This window comes from Carassius auratus, unplaced genomic scaffold (assembly GCF_003368295.1).
Source record: "Carassius auratus strain Wakin unplaced genomic scaffold, ASM336829v1 scaf_tig00012847, whole genome shotgun sequence".
In the NCBI taxonomy this organism is placed as follows: domain Eukaryota; kingdom Metazoa; phylum Chordata; class Actinopteri; order Cypriniformes; family Cyprinidae; genus Carassius; species Carassius auratus.
The window spans coordinates 120,087-145,046 of record NW_020524335.1 but is presented as its reverse complement, the minus strand read 5'-3'; the positions used below and the strand labels follow the sequence as shown (position 1 = coordinate 145,046).

The following is a 24,960-nucleotide window of genomic DNA, read 5'->3' as shown; positions in this document are numbered from 1 at the left end:
TAGAATAAAAGGAATTTAGAATTTAGGGAGAATTGGCATTCCTTTGATCCAAAAATATAGATTAATACATTTATATTTTGGATTTAACAGTTACTATAGACTATAGATTAAATGTTGGTTAAGGCTATATATTTATATATTACCCCAATAAAATAATACTCCAAAGAGCTGTCAAAATCAAACAAAAATAATGTATTCAATTTAAATTTAATTTATTAATTGCAATGACACAATCATCAAAGACCAATCAGTATAAATAAGTTCCTAACACCTTACAACTGTAGCCTATACCTTGTTAGGGCTCAAGCCCAAAGGGCGAGAGGCCTATTGTTTTCCTTAGGATTATTTTTTATTATTATTATTATTATTATTATTATTATTATTATTATTTTTTTCCAACGTCTCGGGGGCTTTTGGGGCCCTTAACGTGCTTAAAAAGTCTTGAAAATTGGCACACAGATTGGAACCTGCGGCCATTAGGGCCGGGCAGAGACTGATACACGGGCGTGGCACAGGGGCTCTACAGCGCCCCCTGGAATATGGAGGGCCATATATCATACATTCTTGCTCGTAGACGTATGAAACTCGGTACACATATAAATCTCATCAATCCAAACAACTTTTGTATTGCATATCATAGGCTCCGCCCAACAGGAAGTTGGCTATTTAGGGTTTAGTATTCAAATTTTTCGTCAAAGTTGTGGGGGCTTTTGGGGTCCTTAACATACTCAAAAACTCTTGAAAATTTGCGCACACTTTGGAATCTGTGGCCTTTAGGAGCCTGCAGAGGCTGGGACCCGGGCGTGGCACAGGGGCTCTACGGCGCCCCCTGGAACACAGTCAGAAATGTTGATGTATAGCTCACACATACTTGCACATATTCATATGAAACTCAGTACACATATAGATCTCATCGTGCCAAACAACTTTCGTATTGCATGTCATAGGCTCCGCCCATCAGGAAGTCAGCTATTTAGAGTTATGTAAAAAGCGCATGCTCTGGAATTTGAAATACTTGTCATAGGTTTTTTTCTCGATTGTCGCCAAACTCGGTCAACATGATCTCAAGACACTGGGGATGAAAAATTGCCAGGGGATTTTTGATATCTCGAACGGTTTGCTCGTGGCGAGGCGTTGAAATTATGGCGAGAAATGAGAAACAGGAAGTGTCTAATACCGTCCACATACATTTCCTGATTTTAATCAAACTTCATCAGATTATTCGTTGTATGATGTCGATCGCATATATGTGACTATTAGGAGTCAAAGTTATAGCGCCACCAACTGGCAGAAGGAAGTGTGTCATTTTCAAAATGATTTGAATTCAGCATCTTATTATTACTCGATTTGCTTCAAACTTCATCAGAATAATGTTAAAACACAGCCGATATAAATCTGCAAGGGGGATATTGATATCTAAAAAATTGTTGGCGTGGCAACATGTCAAACTGGAATACTTCTCAGGTGATTTTGAGGCAAATAACATACTTAGAATTTCACAAAACTCTGAACACACATCAGTATTTCTGATAGGAACTTAAATTGTGAATGGATTTTGGATAGCTTGAATGGTTTTGCCGTGGTGATTTTTTTAAATGACCTTACAAAGGGAATCATTATTGTATTTTTAAATTGCAGCTTCCAAACACGTCAAAGAATTTTTTCATACAGATGAAAAAGTCATTCTGAGGAAATATGCATAGTTTAACGACTTTACAACACTGTATGGATAACAGAAAATTAAAAAACTGTCAGACATCTCATCTCACTCTGTCCCTCTGTTTGAGTATATGTGCTTCAGACTTCCATTGTCTGAGAGAAATTGCGCCCCTACAGGTTCAATTCCCGAACTTTTACTTTCACTTTTAAATCGGTTAAAAATACAAACAAATACTTAGATTTAATTCACACTGACAAGCTAAACCAACATATCTGATTATTACCGGTTCAGGGCTCATGGATAAATTATTTCTGGCCAGAGATACGTGAGAAATAGGAGAGATGAATCACCGCTGTGATCACGAGCGTCTGGAGTAAAGAGCTCAGAGAAAACGAATTTATTCCTGTTTTAAAGCTTTTAAAAATAAATTATTACAGCGATATCACACAATCAACCAATTAGAACACACCAAGAGCTAAATTCAGATGTTTTTGAACTGTTTGTGTGAAAATGAAATATTTGTGGCTTGCCTATCTGAAATCACCGCTCCGATCAGCGCGTACAGTGTCGAGCTCAAAACAAACGAATTTATTCTTGTTTAAGAGCTTTTTTAAATAAAATATTACCACAAATGCACACAATAAACCCATTGTAACACTACAAGAGCTAAATGCAGGTGTTTGTGACCCGTTTAAGTGTGCAAGACTATTTGAAAGCGCGACTGGCAGAATAACATATATCTCTCGAGCTGCAGGATTCTGCCTTTCGTCGTACGAACGAACACATAACGGACAAGATTATTTCAAAACACATAATAGCTTGGCGAATATAAACGAAAACAGCCACGTGAACATAAACTGGATCTACTGTATTTGAATATTAAAGTGACCACATTTACCACTTGCTTCTGTCTTCAATTTTAATCTATATAAAAAAGGAAACTCATTCGACTTGGCTGCTTTTTTAATGTGTGCGTATTTATTTATTTATCTTTTTATACATTTTGTATAATTTCATAGTTTGTGTATTACAATTATAAAAACAAAAATAAAATTAGCCACTCACATAGAAATAGCTTAGGCCTTAACCTTTTTCTGACAGTTTTAGGGATTTTTAAAAATCCTAAAAAAACCTTATTTGTGCTGCAAATAATAATTTCAAACTCATTTGATACTGACCTATGACATCCTGTGACATTATATTTATTTGAATTTACATAATCTCATAGATGTAACAGTAAATCTGTTCAGCTCACAGATCAATACTAAGCTGTAATGCAAGCAGAACTTTCACAAATGCTTATGAGTCATTTAAGGATTTGATAACACTGTAAAATAATGTCTAATTTGTTAACATTAGCAAATTCATTGATAACACTTTATAATAACTGCACTCATTATTAAATAGTCAGTTCATGCTTTATAAAGCCTTGTCCCAATATCAATAGTCAGTAGTAAGCAGTTTATAAATACAGCTATAAATAGCTTGTCCTTGGTTTATAAGCACATTTATTAAAAAGGAGAGTAAAGGGTCAGTTATCTTCCTATGAAAAATAAAAGATAAAAATAAACAAACAACAACAACACAGATTGATACAGAACTCAGAAATTTTATTGTGGATTTATGATAAAATCAGCCTGTAAATGAATTCATACTCCTCCTCATACTACTCCATACTCCTTTTTCAACATGATGCCAATATACTGAGATGTTAAATTGTGAATGGGTTTAGGATAGCTTAAATGGTGTTGCCATAGAGATTTATTAAAGTAACATAAAAAAATACAATAGTTATTTTACTATATCTTTAAAATGTTTCATTCTAACTCTTCATAATTTTTTATATAAGTAGAAGTCCTCATTTGAAGGAAGCACAGTAAGTTTCATAGCTTTATCATTTTCAAGAGCCAGCATAAAATTAAAACTATCATAACTTATAAATCAAGCTTGCAATTCTTAGTACCTATAATGGCCACCAGAGGGAGCTATAGGATTACTTTTAAATAATTATTGGAGAAACGAGTATGATTTAAATAATTTATAGAAATCTTTCAAATAAAATAATATGTATTTTAGGAATTTTACTGATAAAATGACCCTCACTTAATTAGAATAACAAGCTGAAGTATTGTGAACTGTATATTAAGAATAATTCTTAATAGGCTTTATGGACAGATACGTTTTAAGTGACTCTTGAAGGTTCAGCACCACATCCTCTTTTACCACTGTTTAAAGAATTAATCTTACAGAACAGGTGTGAATGAATTTTGGATAGCTTGAATGGTTTTGTCGTGGTGATTTTTTGAAATAATAGTAAAAAAGGAACCAGTAAAAAAAGTGCAGCTTCTAAACACTTCAAAAAAATGTACACATAGAAGAAAAGTCATTCTGAGGAAATATGCATAGTTTCATGACTATACAACATTATATGGATGACAGAAAATTAAAAAACATACATCTGATGTCACTCTGTCCCTCTGTCACTGTGTGTGTGTGTTTGTGTGTGTTTTAAGTGAATTAGGTGTGAAACTATCAGTGAGCATTTAGTCTCCAGCGCCAACATTTTACAGAACTGCCACTTTCCTGGAGTCTCAGAATTACAATGTGTCAGGTTCTGAGAGATCTAAGATTCCAAAAAATTATTTAATTAGAATACCATGAAGTATTGTGAAATACTATATATTAAGACTTTATATATAGGCTTAATGAACAGATTAGAGTGACTCGTGAAGGACCAGCACCACCTTCTCTTGTCCGATGGTTTGAGGAATATATCTTCCAGAATCTGGGATTAAGATTTAGGAGCTCATTTTTATTCCACCTCCTTTCCTGAAAGTCTGTCTTGCAGAATTGACTAAAAATTAATCTTCACATTAATTCCTAATTCTTTTGCAATTCTTTTGTCAGTTCTTCTTGACCTGTTTTTCTCTTCCAGCTTTCCTGGACTATTGTATAGCACTCATAAATGATTAAATAAAAAATAATGGTAGTTATTAAGATTGATATGGTTTGGAATTGGTAAAATGTGCTTGGAAAAAAATCACAATAAAACAATGTTTTAATGTTTAAGTTTGGAATATTAACTGACATGAATGAATGCTATATAAATATTGTTCATGTAAACATAATGTTTATAAATGAAATCTTATTGTAAAGTGTTACTAAAGTTATATATATATATATATATATATATATATATATATATATATATATATATATATATATATATATATATATATATATATATATTGTTCTGTGAATGTGATTTTAAAGTCTAGATGATTCGGATTAACCCTTTAACTGCCATATCAAGTTCAAGTTCTAGTTCAAGTTCAATTTATTTGTATAGCGCATTTACAACAGCCTCCTGGCTGACCAAAGTGCTTTAACATAAGAGCAAGAATATTACACATACATAAAAATAGACCAGACAAAAAATTTAAAACCACCCATTTCAAAATGTAGCATAACACAGTAGTCAGTACACTAAGGAAAATAAAAAAGTTTTTAGCAAAGATTTAAAAATAGACAAGGAAGGGGCCAGTCTGATCTCTAAAGGCAGGGTATTCCAGAGTCGTGGCCCAGCCACTGCAAATGCACGCTCCCCTCTACGCTCCCCTCTATCCTTTAAAACCTCACTGCCAGAGGGATATTGTGAATGCATGTGCCCGCTGGGCACAGTTTACCTGATGCCACCGGGGTGGTGATGGCATTGGTGGCTTGAGCCCGCCATCGCTGCTTGCAGCTATATTAAAATGTTATTTTCCCTGGCCAGTGTTACTGTACTGTACTATACTCTACGCCTGTTTATACGCCACAATCAAATAGCTTTAATTGGGGATATTTTAGGGTAAAGGAACGTTAAAATACACACACTTTCTAAATTATGGCCTTAAAATTGCCATATAAACATGAGAAAGTGTCATAAAACGTCTTACTAACCTTGCCTGTGGAAAGTTATATCCAATTTATGTTTTGTTTTGTTTTGTCCATGGGATGGCCTTATCGCGGAAGGATTACGGAAGTCCCACATTAAAATGAACAATTAGACAACTATCACTCAAATAGCACAAATATGGAAGAACTTGCATTAAAACACTTAAAGAAACAACAAATAAATACTTCTCAGTACTTTTAAACTTTCTGTAACAGTATGGTTTGCTGAAGGACTGGTCCATTTTTTTGTGTGACAATCGACAGTTATGTCACAAGACATTATTTATTTAAACTCTAGCCACTAGTAATTTAATACCTCCTTTATTTTGGAATAATAATTTAATTTCTTTTCACCAAACCCTCCAAAACCACACAGTTACAGTAGACTACTAAGCACGAAATTTCAAGACCACCTACAATAAAACACTGCCCTCTAGTGAACAAGAACAGAAGATAATAAAAGACAACACGACCTCTTGATTTTTCACTGATCTTTATTTAAAACCTTATATGATAGCGCGTTAGAAATTTCTGTTTGCTTGCAATGTAAATTTATCTGAAATATTAGTGTTGTTTTCAATGTGACAAATGAAGCCACATGTGAATCTTCCACGTCTTTGGTGCGATTCCCATATAAACGTATTGTTTAATAACAATATTGGTCACAGGTCAAGTGTATCACAATAATTAAGAATTTAATAATATAGTATCAAACAAAACAAATTATATACACAATACAAAGAGCTGCGTGTCTCAACCTTGACTCTCTTAGCCCCTGAAAAGTGTCTGAATAAAAGTATTAAAGGAAATTAAGCTGGTATTACTTGTCAGTAAGGTCCGTTTTGAAAGTGATCACAAAACAGGAAAGCAGTCTGTTTCTCCTGCTGGCTTGGTCCAAGTTCAGTAGCAAAAAGAATCCTCCACAGCAAAATGCAGTACCATCAATACATTTACAAGACAAAGAACTTGTATATTTAAACAATGCAGAGCATTATAAAGGCTTGGTAACACTTAGAAACAGATCCTCTTTCTTACATCTATCTATCCAGCGATCACAACTGAATATGGCCAGGAGGATATTTTAAGTAACATGTTTATCAAGTTTGGTCAAACACTTAATATATCGAAGACCTCACAGGCCACAGTTGTCTCGCTTGTTCTTATTTATTGTGAGACCATGGTGGATTTGAACACTAGCTCCTTGTTTAAATCGCATTGTGAGGGTGTATTGTAAGTACAGCAACTGCATTGATCTATGAAATCTTGCAGCTCGTCCGTGCGCAGTGCTGGGATGGACTCAGTGGAGGGTAGATGATTTTGGATTTTTTGGTTCCGTTCCTTTTTTTAGCACTACTAGCTATGACTGAGTATGAACGGCCGTGCATCATCCGTGCGTTGAGACCATTGGCCATGGAGAAGGACTTCAGATGGCTCTTTAAGGCAACAGGAAGGGGAAGCTTGTCCACAAGGTGCACTGGGGTGCAGGAAACGATAGAACGACAGCAAAGGTCCTGCAGACTCAACACTGGACAAAAGAAAAGAACAGGACCAAGTTAAATGCAACATATTAGATTCTTCATAAAATACTCCACAAATTCAAGTCATTATATCATTATATGGTTTATAATAGTCTGTCAGCAATGTTTGTCTTTAAAGCTGGAGTAGGTAACTTTTGACGCTCTAGCGGTTAATAAAAAGGAAACTGCTTGCGTCTTGCGGAAGAACATCGTAGCCGGAACTACTTCTCTCTGTTTATGTCTATGAAGAATCACAAAGGTACTGGGTTACTCCGCCGCGGTATCCCCGAAGCAATCTAAAATAGTCCGAATATAAACACTTATTATAGGTGCACCCTAGTGATTCAGGACAAGCTAAAAACACGGTTGGGAAAATGGATTCATGGTGTACTCGCTTATTATATACATTTTTCTACATTTTGAACTCAAACAAAGTTACGGACCGCAGCTCTGATTGGTTGTTTCTTAACGGGAGTGATGTATTTCTGCAAATGGCAATAGGAGCACTGGGAGGAGCCAGAGGAGCTTGATTTCTTCACAGATTATCTGTCTCATATTCTACTGTCAGGACATAATGACAGGTTTAACAAATATGTAAAAAATATATTTTTACAAAAGTTACCTACTGCAGATTTAAGGGATGAAGTAATTCAATGGAAGCTTCAATGGAAACTTGTTTTATAATATTGCTTTGCAAGTCAATGTAAACATATAATGTTTTATTCAAACGCGTCAACCTAAGTAAATGTTTCCTAATCGCTTGACCTTGTTCCTTAAATCATTTTTCTAGTATAAACCAAAGCTATGATTATTAAGAGCTGAAATGTGCTATGTGGGCAGCTGGCTGTTACATTGATATCTGAACACTGGGTGTCTCCGCTGTGAGCTGTATAAAGTCTCAAAGCTTTGCATATTTCAGGTTTCGAAAGCGTTCCTTTGGCCTATACATAATTTCAGTATTGGTCTGAGGAAAAAAACTTGTATTGCTGTTTCTTATGTGGTCATTCTCAGAAAAGGCTCCACTAAAAGGTCTGCATTATTCTGTAACAGCGTTCCTTAATGCATCATTTCATGTAAGAAGCATTTATGGTGAAGTTTTTTTCCCGGAGAAAACATTTCCAACCTCAACAACATAATGAGTCATAGGGAGATGCTGATAGAAGTGTAGTGAAAATACAGCAATGGTATTGATGTGAACTAGGGATGCACGATATTGGATTTTGGCCGATATTCGATATGCCGATATTTTCAAAATAATTTTGGCCGATGCCGATACCGATATCGATATATATACAAATATATACTGATATATTTAAACTTTAATTTTACTGAAGAGAAATCCATGTATCTCTTCTGTACTGATTCTACCATAAATTTATTATTTTACAAATGTAGACAGACATTCACATCTGAAAAACAGGTCAATTATTTCACTTGGAGAATATCGGTTTGGCTCATCGGCAGAAATATTCATATCGGCCGATACCGATAATGGTCATTTTAAGCTTTTATCGGCCGATACCGATATTGTGCCGATATTATCGTGCATCCCTAATGTGAACCTCTGATGATTGTAGAGGTTTAGATTGTTTTAGGTCTTTTCTCTCTGTAATTGTTTTATATGATTTACATTTATGTAACTGAAAGTGATATTTTCATTGTAATAATTTGTAAAATCAATTATTTAAAAAAATGTTTGGCATTAAAATATAATATAATATATAGTTTTTATTTATTTATAATTATGTCTGTCAACAACAATTCATTTAAAATGTTTACATTATTAAAAAAAAGTAAAAAAAAAAAAATTAATAAGCATAATTTGAATTCCACACTTCCACTAAACATGAGAACATTTCTTCACTTAGTTTCTCAATTATGTTAAATAGGATATTTTGAAAGAGAATGATTTGTTTAAATAATTTTTACATTCAGATTATACAATATGTAAACACTGGCAAAAAAAAACGTGTTCCCAATCTTACAGTATATCTTAGTGTTTAGTTTTTTGATATTAACATGTTTTAGGTAACTTGTAATGTAAAAAGATGGTAATGAGAAAAATGAGAATGATAATAAGAAATGGTATAATTTCATAGGAATATAATTTGTTACCTATTCACCTCTTGTGACTGCCCAAAACAAGTTCTCATACAAAATACATAAAAATATTCTTAATAAATATATCTTTCTTGTAAAAGAAAATAATAAAGTGTTTTGTAAAGTAACTGAAAATTTCCTGAAATGTCTATTTACAAGAAACCAACTAAATACATATGATAATTACAAAATTTTATCCCACTTTCTATATTTTTTAGTTTTGTGTTATATTTTCCAAAATATCACACAGCTACAAAAGTGAATGTAAAAGACATAGCCCTATTGTAAATAAATAATTTATATATTTTTTTTATATGAAGCCTGATCATAGAGGCTTTTTACCTTTATTGGGTCTCCAAAGTCGCTCCATACCATGCCTCATGAGCACAATTCGGGCCAGCTCAGTGAAGGACTCCGTAATGTTGAAGTTACAGAGAGGGCTGACCTCAAAGAATGTGACGCCCAGTCTCTCTGCAAAAGCCTGGGCGTGCTCGGTGGTCACCTGACGTTTATAGGCCAGGTGAAGCCTGTTTCCCACCAGAATTTTGGGAACACCTGGTGCATGCTGGGTAAAAACAACAACAACAATAAAAAACTTCAGGATATAAGTGGTTTGTTGATTTGTTTTATATTGTTATGTCAAGACAATCACTTTAATAATAAAGCAGTTTTGAAAGAAAATGCTGTGTCCATCATCAAGCTACACAGATTAGTTACATAGCCTCTGTTACTATCATGTATGATTGCAATGATTATAAGCATAACGGTTGCTATTGAGTTGCATAACATGCACATTTCCTGAAATACAGAAATACACATCTATTTGATCACTTTCTCAAGATGAGAAACATGCATGTTTCATTCAATGTACTTCAAAAGCCACTAATATGAGCTCACGTCTTTTTATACCCATAATCATAATGCACTGCATATTTAACATGCTACATACTGTAACTACAGTAGTTTTGATTTTACCTCATCAATCTCTTTAATCCATCTGTCGATGCCATCAAAAGACCAGCGGTTTGTAATGTCATATACAAGGATAACACCCTGTGAAAAACAACATTTGTTAAAGACAGCATACAGTATGTTAAACTTAAATGCACTTTCAAAAAATTGAGACCATAAGCTTTTGAGATCGAATTAGATGATAAACGTTTTTTCAAAGTCAGGGTGGTACTGGACGTGGTGTTATTTAACATCTCATGCAATATGTGATTAAAATTGCATGGCAGAGAAGTTTACGATGTGGCTTTGCTCCAAGAGTTTTTTGTTATTAGGATATCTGTGTTTGCCAGAGCCAGGAAATGTCATGTCGACAGTTCCAGTCCACTCCGATTTATAGCATACCACACTTTCAACAGGAACTGCTGGTCACTGGGTGGAGTGTTTAACAACTGTCTGGGAGCACTGGGATTTCAGAGACATTTTAAAAGCCCATTCCCTTAAGTCTCTTTGCATATGATATACAATGGGCTTACACATAACCACACAAATTATGTCTGATGAAAATCATAGCAAAATATAATTGCAATTATAAATAATAATAATAACAATTATATAGAAAATAATGAAAAATAAATATTTGTAAATATAATATAATTTAAATTAATTACTTTTTTAAAATGAATAACTACTGGTGACTGATAAATCATATATAAAAATATTTTACATGTATTATATTTACATTTATAAATAAAACAATTAAAAATAACGTAACATTATTTTTAAATGAATTCAAATAAATTACTATAAATATTCTCATATGAAATATATTAATTATAATTAAAAATAGCTACTCATTATATTTTTCCAAAGTGTTTTTATAATTTATTGCCATTATACCTGTGCTCCCCTTGAATATGAGCGGAATATGGTGCAGAATCTGCCTTGTCCTGAGGTGTCCCTGCAAGAAAAACAACACAACACAGAGGGGTCAACATGACAAAGAACACATTCATCTTACTTCTGCTCTTCAATACATCTGTAGCTATTGTCTTTGCCTCTGCCTGGTGGCACGAGGAGCTCTCTGTGGTTGGTGCCAGGGCAGCAGACTTTGAGTAGGAGCAATGGAATGAATCATTCACCATCCAGGGCTGAGCGCAGCACCAAGATGTGCCAGTCATGTTGCAGCGGGAAGGGCTGGAATAACACAAACACTCTCCTCTAAAATGCTTCGTCTGCCAATGCCAGATTATCAATAATTGATTCCAGACTCTTGCAAAAAGCTCAGCTCTCTTAAAATGCGCCAGAATTTATAAACAGGTTCTAGGCATGGCTAGTACGATTGACTTGGCTGAATGTTTCATCGGAAGAGTTTGTTGAGGAGCACTGTAATTAACATTGCCAGACGTTTGGCATGTTCACTTCATATTTTGGAAACCAACAGGACCTTACTGAGTGTACACAGGCATGATGAAATGGAGGGGGTGATCTTTAATCTCTCTCCGTGCTCGGTTTGAGTTCAAGAAGATAATAGGAGGAAATCAAGTTGAAACTTTAAAGTTCAACATGCATTTCTAGGAACTGTCAGGTGCTACATTCTTGGGTTTCCAGTCTAAAAGGAAAAGTAACTGTGATGTAAAGCTACTCACCAAAGCTGGAGCTTGACTCTGCGTCCATCGAGCAGTATGGTAGTTGTCTTGTAGTCAATTCCTACAAGTGAAGAAGAATAGCAAAATTATTAAAGGTGAAGTGTCGAATTTCTGCAGCACTAGCATCACCGAGTAATGACAGTTTTCAAATGGGTTTCCTGTCTGCCACTGGTACATAAAAACCTGCAGTACCTCTCCAAATTCACACTACTGGTTGAGCCAATCAGATTAGAATGTTCACATTACACAGCAAATATTAAACTAGATGTACATTAAACTATACTATAAGCTAAAAAATAAATTAAGGTCCCACTTTAAATTAGGTGGCCTTAACTATTATGTACTTGCATACAAAAATAAGTACAATGTACTTATTGTGTTCATATTGTATTGTAAAACACTTTTGCTGCTATTGAGGTGGGATAGGGGTAAGGTTAGGGAGAGGGTTGGAGGTATGGGTAAGTTTAAGGGTGGGTTAAGGTGTAAAGTATGGGTCAACAGTTTAATTATAAATGTAATTACAGAAATTAAATACAGATGTAATTACATGTAGTTTTTTTTAAAATATAAGTACAATGTAAAAACATGTATGTACACAATAAGTACATTGTACTAAATTATTAATTAAAATGTAAGTACATAGTAGTTAAGGCCACTTAATATAAAGTGGGTCCTAAATTAATACACATTTCACCTTAAACAGTCATAGATTTGCTAGTATGCATTTAGTTGATCAACAATGTCTTGTCTTTACGTGTAACAGTAAAAACATTTAAAATATTTATTAAGATTTCCACAAAAATATTAAACAGCACAACTGTTTTCAATATTGATTATACTCAGAAATATTACTTAAGCACCAAATGAAAATTCTGCTTTGCTACCACAGTAATAAATTTGTTTTTTAAATAAATTACAATCGAAAAAAAGTTAATTTAAATTGCAAAAGTATATCACATTATTGCAGTATTTATTATTCAATAAAACTAAATTATATTCTGGTCCCTACATAAGACTTATCACTTTAATATAAGTCATAAGACTTTAATTGTCTGCAAAATTATTTTGTTAAAACAGATAACAAACAGTATGAAATGAATTACACAACCACTAATAATAAGAACCACTGAAAAATGCTCAGGGAAAGTACTGCATATTTTGTACAAATTTAGACTACATTATTTTACTCTTAACTAATATATATATATATATATATATATATATATATATATATATATATATATATATATATATATATATATATATATATATTTTTTTTTTTTTTTTTTTTTTTTTTTTTACAATGTCAGTTTTTTGATCATGCATTTTAGTGACAGCAACTATGATTAAGTGACGTCTGCTGGTATGAACATGTCACTCAAAGAGGATGCCTGGGCAGAGAATGAAAAGCTTCAGTGTCACCTCCGTGGGGTTTCCAGGTTGCACACACATACACACTGGTATTCTGAACGCCCTTTATCCTAGGAAATTTCAGAGCCCATCACACATTCCACTGTGATGAGAATGAAACTCAAACACTGTGAAAATATACATGGAACAAGGACAGAAAGAGGATTTGAAAACACCATCACAACAATCACAATCCCAAGTCACCCTGTGAACTGTGGGGTCACTTAGTGAATTATAGCATTTCCTAAGGCATGCAGTGGTGAGGTTTAGCTCTCATGTTGTGCACATTAAAAATGAAGTTTATCAGCTACTAAGTCCTCAGTAAAAATATGATGCATTAGTTCTATAAAACAATAATATCTATTTTTCTTTATGTTTTATGCTCAACAAGGCTGCCACTGTGCAAAGATAGAGTAATAATAGTAATATTGTTAAAAAAGAAAAGAAAAAAGAAATTGCCAACTAAAAAGTAAGAACATGATAAGTATGAGTGTGTATAGCACTCGATACTTAGTTAGGGCTCCTTTTGTCGGAATTACTGCAGCAATGTGGCGTGACATGGAGTCGATCAGTCTGTGGCACTGCTCAGGTGTTATGAGAGACCAGGTTGCTCTGATAGTGGCCTTCAGCTCTTCTGCAATCTTGAGTCTGGCATACCGCATCTTCCTCTTAACAATACCCCACGGATTTTCAATGGGGTTAAGGTCAGGCGAGTTTACTGGCCAATTCATAAACCAGGTACTGGTAGCTTTGGCACTGTGTGCAGGTGCCAAGTCCTGTTGGAAAATGAAATCTGCATCTCCATAAAGTTGGTCAGCAGCAGGAAGCATGAAGTGCTCTAAAACTTCCTGGTATACAGCTGTGTGACCTTGGACCTCAGAAAACACAGTGGACCAACACCAGCAGATGACATGGCACCCCAAACCATCACTGACTGTGGAAACTTTACATTGGACCTCAAGCAGACTCTGGGAACCTGATTTCCAAAGGAAATGCAAAATTTACGGTAACACTTTAGAATAAGGTTCCATTAGTTAATGTTAGTTAACTACTTTCGTTAACATGAACTAAGCAAGAACAATCCTTCTACAGCATTTATAAGTCTTAGTTCATGTTAATTTCAACATTTACTAATGCATTATTTAAATCAAAAGTTGTGCTTGTTAACATTAGTTAATGCACTGTGAATTACCATGAACTAACAATGAATAACTGTATTTTCATTAACTAACATTAACGAAGATGAATAAATACAGTAATAAATGTATTATTCATTGTTTGTTCATGTTAATTAATACATTAACTAACATTAACTAATGGAACCTTATTCTAAAGTGTTACCAAATTTACTTTCATCAGAGAACATAACTTTGGACCACTCAGCAAAGCCCAGTCCTTTTTGAAGTGAGACACTTCTGACGCTGTCTGTTGTTCAAGAGTGGCTTGACACAAGGAATGCGACAGCTGAAACCCGTGTCTTGCATACGTCTGTGCGTAGTGGTTCTTGTAGCCTACAGAACTAGACTGAGAGACCATTTAAAGGCTTTGCAGGTGTTTTGAGTTAATTAGCTGATTAGAGTGTGGCACCAGGTGTCTTTAATATTGAACCTTTTCACAATATTCTAATTTTCCTTAGTAGTCAGTTATAAACATCAATATATATATAATTTATTCCAGGAATGCTTCATATTTTCCACCACAAGCTTTTGATAAAAGACTTATTGTAAATTATTTAATTCAATGTGAATGAAGCACCACATTTAGATGATTATTGTATAACACCAGCTCTCTAGTATTTTTTTTTTCTTTATAAAAATGTCTGCCTGTAGGATGCAGTCTTACAGTTTGTGTGGGCAAGCTCTGATTCATCCTGAGAGATTTTTTCACACTAACTCTTTCTGTCTCCCCGCACAATTACCCTGCTCTGCACCTCTCCTCGTCTCCCTCAAAGGAACCAACAGAGAGCCATAGACCTTTTCTGACGGGATGACACATATGCTGGATCAACTGGAGTAACGGGATGAGGATGAAGCCTCCATGGATAATGGTGTTCAAAATTTAAATCTGAGGGAGGAAACAGTTGCTAACACTTACTGATCCATCCCCATGCAACTTCAAGTCACGAAATTAAACACAAACCTAAAATACTGCAAGCTGCTTTGTGGCCTGTGGAGCCATTGCGGTTGACCTCAAAAACATCAAACAGATCAGCTGGATTTTAAACCAGCATAATTAAACTCACATAGACCCATGTGAAATAGTAATTTCTCTCTCATTAAAAAATTATCATATAAATAAAAAGAACAAAATAAAGGGTACATTTAAACATTATTTTTAAATCATTTTGAACCACAAGAAGTAAAAACTGGAGCCGTATCAGTACCAAAATTGGCTGATACTGAAATTCTTCATTCATTTTAAGAAATTAAAGGGACAGTCCTCCCAAACATGACATTTCTGTCATCATTAACCCTAATGTCATTCCAAACCTGTATGCAGTTCTTTCATCTTCTAAACACAAGATAGATAATTTGAAGAATGTTGATAACCAAACATTTTTGGTTCCCATTGACTTCCATTGTATTTTTTGCCCATACAATGGAAGTCAATGGGAACCCAAACCATTTAGTAACTTGGGTGGACTATTTTGGTGGGATATCCTTTTAAAAATAAAATTCTAAACTAAAATCAGTCACTTTAAATGCTACAGGTGAATTTAGGCATAATAACATAGTTATTATTACACAGAATAATCATTATTGCTTTTAAGATTTCCTTTTAGATTCTCAAGATGATATTTAATAGTGTTATACAGTTATTAGTGTTTTTAAATATTAACTATTAACTAGATAATTGCAAAGATGATCTAAATAAAATAAAAATATACAGAAAATGAGCATGCAAAAATAAACATTCATCACCACAATATTAACTGATAATTCACAAATTACAAAAACTCAAATACTATTTGCGTTCAACACCGCAAGTTGACCATATTCATCCAGTGTAAGGTAATGCTACTTTAACAAAAAATTTTATGATGTGTGTTGTATCGTCTTACATGTGATCGAAGACAATACAATTAGATGTGATCTAAGACAATACAACACACTGAACATACTGTCCTTCTTCCATTCACAGCCTTGTTTTAATTTGTGCACAATTCAATATGCCGTCTACCCAGATTAATCTCCACAGGCGTTACATAAACTAAAACACATTGAGCAACACATCAGCCTGTGCGTTATTTATAAGACAGTGGGATAAATGTTTTAGTGGCACAGAACTGATTTCTGTCTTGGAGAAGAACAGCTGCAAGGCTTCAACTGTCACTGTTCCTTTAAAACCAACAGTCAATGAACCCTGTTTATCGTTCAAACAAACAAGTGGCTTGAAAGGTACATGCAAGTGTTTAGATTAACATCATAATGTTTTATCACCAGCAAAGTCTGGCTGCATCCTCATTTCCCTCGGCTCAGTCGCATTTCACTCAGCAGAGCACAGTTACGTAAGAGCTTTGGCCAGTTGTAATAATCTCTATAAACAGAAATTCCAACAGAGACTTCTGCTGGCAAGGTTGTTCGGCAAAAGCTCTCCCTGTCTAATCATAATTGAGATAATCGACCATGTACATACAATATGCACTTTTTTGTGAGTTGCTCCCAAGGTTACAGTTCTAAAATATGACAGAATAGGATGTAGAATATGTTCTGAATCTAATAAGCAAAAGCTCCAGCAATGGTATATTAATTGCTTGCATACCCAATGTTTTAGAAAGATGTTTTCCAAGTATTAGCATCCTGGCAGAGCTGTTTACTGGCCCTACAGGGGCTATATTTTTACTAGAGAGTATGTAAATGAATGTAGCATGAAGTCCCTTTCACAAGCCTGCAGTGGGATATTACATTTTCATCACTGTTTCGCTAGAAATATCAACTGTTTAAAGTTAACATGAAAATAAAACTGACCATCAATGCACCTTTTTTCAAAAATAAGTTTACTGTCATAATGATTGATCAAAATGCAATAAAGTTATCTTACTCTGAAACAGCTTTCTTTCTTTGTTAACATCATGCTATTCATTCTGGTTTGGAAAAAACTTTTCACAATCTACTGATATTCTCCAAATGGCGCTACGGTGGTGCATCACAGAGGAGACAAATTGTTGAATAAGTCGTTATTTTTGCTTTCGTCATGTACAAAAAAGTATTCTCTTCATTTCATAACATTACATTTGAATCACTGATGCCAGATGGACTTTTCTGATGACGTCTTTCATACTTTTCTGGACCATGACAGTGTAATTTACTTGGCAGTCAATGGGTCAGTCACAAGCCTCCCGGTTTTCATCCAAAATATCTTAAATTGTGTTCTGAAGACAAACAAAGCTTTGAGCTGTTGATTGAAATATTTGCCTTCTGGTGCTCTGAAACGGACATAAGAAGCATCAGCACCACACCTGATCGCTAGTTAGATTAGATTAGAATCAGACTGAATTGTTTGAAAGAGTTTGCGTCTCCATTAAGCACAAATACAAAAATTACTTACAATTTTTTGATACTGATACTCCCTCTGACTCCCCAAAAAAAAAAAAAAAAAAAAAAAAAAAAAAAAAAAAAAAAAAAATATATATATATATATATATATATATATATATATATATATATATATATATATATATATATATATATATATATATATATATATTGAACTGCTGTGAAAAGAGAACTGATGATGAGCATCAAATTATCAGTGTAATGAAATATAATTTAACCTGCTAACTGTCACCCCGTCCCGTATACGGGACGCCTACATTGACTATACTATATTACAATCAAATCTAATCTAATCTTAACAAACTATATATCGTTGGAAAGGTCTAAGACTCCCAAATATATATTTTACCAATATTTTTTGTTAAAAATTATGTAGGAAAAGTAATAGATTAATTTATGACAAGAGTGCACCCTCAGAAATCTGCATTACAAAAGGAGTTTTGACCTTTGTTTAAAAATAAGACTTCCTCGTTGCCTTTTTCTCTATCACATTTTAGACATCATCAGAAGTTATATATCACTTGAAAACATAAAATCTCCAAATTCATCCTTCAAAACCCATTTTAAAATCAGACATTGTATTACCATGTAAATGGTACATCAAAATCATGATACAAAATGTTTTCAGTCATGAATTAAAAAAATTAGGTTTGTATCATGCACATTCAAGTCTATCTTCAAAAACGTGAGTGACAGTTAACAGGTTTTAATAATGCAATGAAATATCGATTCAGTGTTCTGGTGATCTGGTAATAGAATATAAGCATCTGATTTGAGAACCGATGAGCTGACGATACTGCGCATGTGTAATTTTTCAAGAGGACGTGAAGCATGTACAATTTACAATTACATGTTACAATTTACAATTAATTCAGAACGCAGCAGCAAGGTTAATTTTTAATGAGCCAAAAAGAATACACGTCACACCTCTGTTTATCAATTTGCACTGGCTTCCAATAGCTGCCCGCATAAAATTCAAGGCATTGATGGCTCTGCACCCATTTACCTAAATTTGTTACTTCAGACTTATGTACCCTCTAGAAGCTTGCGTTCTGCAAGTGAACGTCGCTTGATTGTGCCATGCCAAAGAAGCACAAAGTCACTTTTACAGACTTTTAAATTAAATGTTCCCTTCTGGTGGAATGACCTCTCCAACTCAATCCGAGCAGCTGAGTCCTTAGCCATCTTCAAGAATCGGCTTAAAACACATCTCTTCCATCTTTATTTGACCCTCTAACTTTAACACTCACTATTCTAATTCTATTCTTAAAAAATCTAACTACCTTTCTAATCTTTTTGTATTCTATTTTTCTTTTCATTTATTATGCAAATATATATATATGTGTGTGTATGTGTAAAGACCTCTAACTAGCTTGCTCTATTCTTTTTTTTTCTATCTGTTTTATTTTTATTTATTATATTATTTAAAATCCCATGCTACGTGTACTGTGTTAACCTAACTGAGACTTGTTATAGGACTTATATATCATTGCTCTTTTTGTTGTTTTTGATTGCTTCCACTGTCTTCATCTGTTCATCTTTGGATAAAAGTGTCTGCTTATTGAATAAATGTAAATGTAAATGTAAGCATGTTAGTTCTATTTTGTTGAACATCAAAAGTGTGGTAATATAAAAACAAAACTAAAGTCAAAGCATTCTGTTTTTGTTTAAAATGTAAAATTATTAGGGCTGTCAAAAATAGCGCGTTAACGGCGTTAATTAGTTGTTTGTTGTTAATTACGTCAAATTTTTTAACGCATTTCACGCATGCGCAGTGTGACAAATTATTCACGTTAGGAAAGTCTCGTCGATCTCTGAATTCTCAAGATAGTAAAAAACAGCGGCGAGCGCCGCGACGAAAACACCAAAGAAGCTTAAGGTTTTACCCCATTTACTCTCAAATACAATCATGATTAATCCACTGAAAATTCTGATTAATTTTGATTAAAAATTTTAATCATTTGACAGCCCTAAAAATTATACAATAAAATTTAAATTTTAAAACTGCTCATGCTGCATGTAAACAGAATCTTTGTTTGGATTGTGATTCAAATGCAGTGGTTGCCTCTATTTATTTGATTTGGGGTTCGTTTTTAAATTTCTATTTAGTTTTGTTATTTGACACATTTCACTTTCACAAAAAATGTGCAGCATTTTATCGAAGCAATGATAAGAGGACACCTTTTCATTCTCATTTTGTTAAAATCTAATAAAAAAATGATGATAAATCTACATCTTTATTCACAAGACACTTGATGTGTAACTGATTTACAGATTAGTTGTATTGTGGATTATTGCAACAGCTTTTTATCATCTGTTTGGACTCTTATTCTGATGGGACCTATTTGCTCCACAGAATCCATTGGTGAGCAAATGATGTCAAGTTGAATTTCTGTTGTTGAAGCTATTGAAGAAATTTGTTGAAGAAGAAACAAACTCATCTACATCTTGAATTATACATTATATAAATGTTAGCAAATGTTTATTTGTGTGTGTGTGTTAACTATTCTTTAAAGAATATAGTAATATGCCCATCCAAGCAATTAAAATACTATTTAAAGGGTCCCTCTTCAAAAAGTGGCTGGCATCCCTTCCTCAGCTGCTTGGATAAATGAGTACACAACTATGAAAGCCACCCAGATCTCAGTCAGCCTCTGACCTTAAATGAACAGGTTGGCTGTCAATTTACTTGCTATATCGCTTCGGTGTAATCTAAGCTGTTAGAGACTTACGATGTTCATCAGACTTTGGACTTTGCTCAATGCAGTGACAATGAAAAATGGCACATAGAGTTTTGTTCTTCCTGTTCAAGCATGCATAGAGTAAAAACAATAAAACAGCGTTCTGGAGAAAATATGTAAACTATTATGAATTAGGAGATCTAAAGGATTGTCACCACGAGAGCTGGTTGCTACTGAGTTAGTATTTGATATGCAAGTCATTACATACATGATAAGATGTTGTGTTTTGTTAGTTATGTTGATACCAGCCACTTGTTTGCATCACATAAAGAATGCTGTTGGCCTTATAGGCAAGATACATGAAAAATATGTTGTTTAGCTGTGAAAGCCCAAAGGGGGGTTCACTGCAGTTGATTTTGTCCCCTGGGAAGAGTTACTTTTTCCAAAACAGGGAGTAACCAATAACTACAACTACTGGTGAGCTGTAAATAAGAGCTGGACAAACCAGGGCTTGATGAGAAATTTGATTTTGGTGTTTAATATATGTGGCATACTAACTGTTATAATAGATTAAAGATTGAAAATAAATTGTACAGATGGTGATCCCTTGTTTTCAGTGTAAATTATCTTCTAGACTGACAACATTTCTGGTGACAAAATAACTGAAACAGTTCACAATAAATGATGTAGATGTGCACGTGATTCTTGCTAGTTGTATTCTCACCTTCTGATCATCATGTTTATGATAAATGTTGAATAAACTTCAATCCATGATAATAGATTTATTTAGAATTGCGCAGACCGACTACATTTAGTTTAATTTGTACAGTAAAGAGATCAAAACTTACCCATATTGTATCCATAGGGTGACTCACTGGACCCATCCTGTAGACTGGCCAGTATTTCCCCTTTCCCAACATCACTGTCTCCAACCAGAAGGAATTTCAGGAGGAAATCATAAGCTTTTGCTGGGCTGCTCCTGTGGTTCATCTTCACATCAGCCCGATGACCCATTCTGGTACATCGTGTAACTGATGGACTTGTTTTAAATATCTCAGACCACCAGTGCAACTAAACCATATAGCCGTTTTAAAAACAAACTTACATATTCTTCACTAGTCTTTTCTGAGTTTAAAATGTCATGTCCAGTACAACACTAAAGCTGTCCTTTTGTTCAAAGATTCTGGTTGTGGATCCACTGATGCTGTTGCGTCACATTAGTAGGTAAATAAAGACCGTCATACGTTTACAGTATAGAAGCATAAGCCAAGCAACTTCTTAAAATTGACTGTTTATACTTATAAAAGACATGTTAATCTTTATAAATCACTCCTACTGTTTTTTTCATCTTTACATTTCGCGCAAACCTGGTCCACTGAGCTCTCTGCCACATCCCTCTCTCCTATCAACCTCCCTAAACAGGAAAAATGTGAGTTTATCCTTAGATTTTCCTTGATTGGTTCCTGTGTGGAGTTGCTAGGGCAGCTCTGCTCTCTCATTGGACATTTAGCGCGTCCATCAAATCCCACAAACGCATTTTATGTGTTGGAGAGGGTGTGGCTAATCTGCTGTTTTGATCCCATTAACGCTGATACCAGATCAGAGCCCGTATGTTCACTTTGTCGCGCGGGAGGTTGGTCAACTGATTCTGCGTCAGCTTTCCAGCGCGCTTTCAAGCGCGTGCTCGGGTTTGTTGTTTTCCGGGGCACGAAGAATGACGAAACGTTTGAATGACGTAATTTGATCATTGTAGTTTCTAAACAGGTTATTGTAGTCGAAGTAAAAGTTTATTTATAAATCACTTTTTTTTTAGAAACGTGTGTGTTTACCAAAGTGCTGTACAAGCATGAATAAGGCAATATGACAAATATAATAACAAAGTTAAAATATTATTAAATATTATGGAATCATGTAAAATAAAATAGCAGCTCTCACACGGTGTTAAGCATTTCCTCTCTTCTCCTTGTTAAAATCACAGCAATACTTTGAAACTATATTTTAGTCTGATAATAAAAAGGCTATAAAAATCATTAAAGTCAGTTATTTCTTTTGAATATATATTCACCATGGTTGTATTTTGCATACTGTCCTTTGTATCTTGATCTCTTGGGCTTTTAACCTTTACAAACCCAGTCCAGCTAGACTCTAACACTGTTATTATTATAACTTTAACTAAGAACAATCCCTTGCATAACCACATTATATAATGCTTTACATATCAATATTTAGAAAAGTAGAAATTAGTTAATAATTAGAAATTATATAAAATGGTTTTTTTATTTATGTATCATATATCAACTGTGATATATGTTTGCATTATATTAAAGCTTCTTCTGGTATTAAAGAACATTTAAAAAAGTATTAAAAGATTTTAGTGTATGCAGCACACTGTTTTGCAATTTTGATTATTGCATCATTATTGTTTAGGCATTGTTTTTTTGTTGTTGTGAAAATTGTATTAATATTTTATGCTTAAACCACTATTATTGTTTACATAATCTTTAATATCAATAAAACTACATATCTTCAGGGTCTCATTCATTGTGATTAATGACTACTCTAATATCCTTTTGTATCTTTACTTTAACATCGAATTTTGTTTGTGTACTGTGTCTTGTGATTAAGTACAATCCAAACTGCTTGAGTAGTGTTGTGTTGTTGCGCAATATTGCTCACTGAAGCACCACTAAGAGCATTTGCGCATGCATTATATAAAGCACGTATCTGCTATCAGCAAGTTGTACAAAATATGTTACTGTTTACAATGCAATTGCTAAGTTTTAAGATCATGTTTAAAAGACTGTAAAATGCTGCCCTCTAGTGTTCTAAAGTAAGCCACTAGCCTCACAAATGTTGACAAATTCAATTTTTTTTCATATACAGCTCATATGTTTGATATATATATATATATATATATATATATATATATATATATATATATATATATATATATATATATATATATATATATATATATATATATATATATATATATATATATATATACTTGTGGGTTTAACCTCTGTTGCTTAAAACAGAAACCCTGATGGGAAAACAGAAGCAATACATAGCACACTAATAGATAAATTTAGCATGCTCTTTAGTGAGCTAGGTAACAAATGGATATACCTAAATTATAATAGTAATGTCACCATGGGTTTATTTAAATGCTTCATATTTACCTGTATCTTATTAACATTTTGTCCAGCCTCAAATGGTACAACAGGCCACTTTAATAATATGGTCCCTGACTGGCTTCATTGTCTTCACTTGATTTGTGTCATGTCCTGCTACTGCTGTGCCTCCCAGCCCTGCTGCCTGAAGAAAGAAAAGTAACATTATTGTAATTTTATAAATCCACAAAAATTAACTTTATTCATATTATTATTTTAATACTGACTTGGACAATACTGTCTGGGGATGGAACAGCAGCATATGACAAGCCATCATTCCCACTCCAGTGACCGCGATGTATGTGAGGATGGTCTTTTTTCCTTTTCTTCCAGTCATCTTCCTGGCTCTGATGTTTCCTTTTGTGAGTTTTAGGTCCTCGTGACTGATTGAGGAATTACTGTGGGGTCATCCTGATGAAGAGATGGCCACTGGATGAGGCTAGTCTTCTGGTTTTGCAACAATTAACGCATAGCCGAGTTCTAGAAATGGCTTGCTGTACATGCTTTACAGTTCATTCACTGAGAAGGAATGGTTAAAGCATAATCCTAGAGTTACAAGTGAAATGCCCCTCAAGACAGGTGTTTCACCTAAAACACAAAACAGTACAAGTCATCATGGTACATGGTCACTAAAATAATGAGTAATGAATGAATTATTTCACAGACTGTGTGATCAGTTCATAACTAAAAAAAGAAGGCCTAGTACTTAGAGTGAACGAATGTTTTCATTATGAGACACATCGAAGCTAAGTGCTTGTTGCTGTTGTTTTTACTGTTCAAAAGTTTAGGATCAGTATGATTTTAGGATCAGTATGAATTAATACTGAAATTCAGCAAAAAAAAAATAATGCATTAAATTGATAAGCAAAGACATATAAATGCTGTTTAATTCATTTTCTATTCATAGAATCATGGGGTGGAGCAGCACAACTTTTCAATGGTGATAATATTAAGAAATATTATTTTGTGACTTCTGAAGGATTGTTCAGCTTTGTAATGACAGAAATACATTACATTTTAAATTAAAAAATTTTTTTTTTACATTTTACAAATATTTTTAATCAGGTAAATGTGGCCTTGGGGCGAAACCGACTTAAATGAAAATGATCTGACAGCATAATCAAACAAACTGTGAAACAACTTGCAGTAATGTTATATATTTTATTTTATTTGCTACTATATTAATTGACAAGCATAAAACTGTAATGTCAATTTAAACAATAAAGTATTTTTCTTAATTTATAAGACAACTCAAACCAACTGCCAACCAATAACAGAGTAGCAAGTCCTTTAACAGTAAAACATGCAGAATATAATGCTAACGTGCTCA

General features: G+C 33.8%; 1 protein-coding gene across 1 annotated transcript; it reads right to left on the bottom strand.

The window, feature by feature from the left end:
• Window positions 1-6,072: 6,072 nt before the first annotated feature.
• On the bottom strand, window positions 6,073-21,898 carry LOC113073769 (ras-related protein Rab-40B-like). The gene is made up of 6 exons (XM_026246525.1): window positions 21,306-21,898; window positions 11,811-11,871; window positions 11,062-11,122; window positions 10,189-10,266; window positions 9,556-9,778; window positions 6,073-7,121 (listed from the first exon to the last, which is right to left on the bottom strand). Exons 1-6 carry the CDS (start codon window positions 21,469-21,471, stop codon window positions 6,850-6,852), a joined length of 861 nt encoding a protein of 286 aa, XP_026102310.1. The 5' UTR covers window positions 21,472-21,898; the 3' UTR covers window positions 6,073-6,849.
• Between the last annotated feature and the right edge of the window lie 3,062 nt (window positions 21,899-24,960).

What these genes read in the sequence shown, in the direction of transcription:
- LOC113073769 (XM_026246525.1), bottom strand. Translation starts at nt 21,471, where the DNA reads ATGGGTCATCGGGCTGATGTGAAGATGAACCACAGGAGCAGCCCAGCA. An exon ending in CATATTCAAGGGGAGCACAG is followed by an intron (nt 10,267 to 11,061) that starts GTATAATGGCAA and finishes TGTTTTTCACAG; the next exon opens with GGTGTTATCCTTGTATATGA. An exon ending in GGATTAAAGAGATTGATGAG is followed by an intron (nt 9,779 to 10,188) that starts GTAAAATCAAAA and finishes GTTTTTACCCAG; the next exon opens with CATGCACCAGGTGTTCCCAA.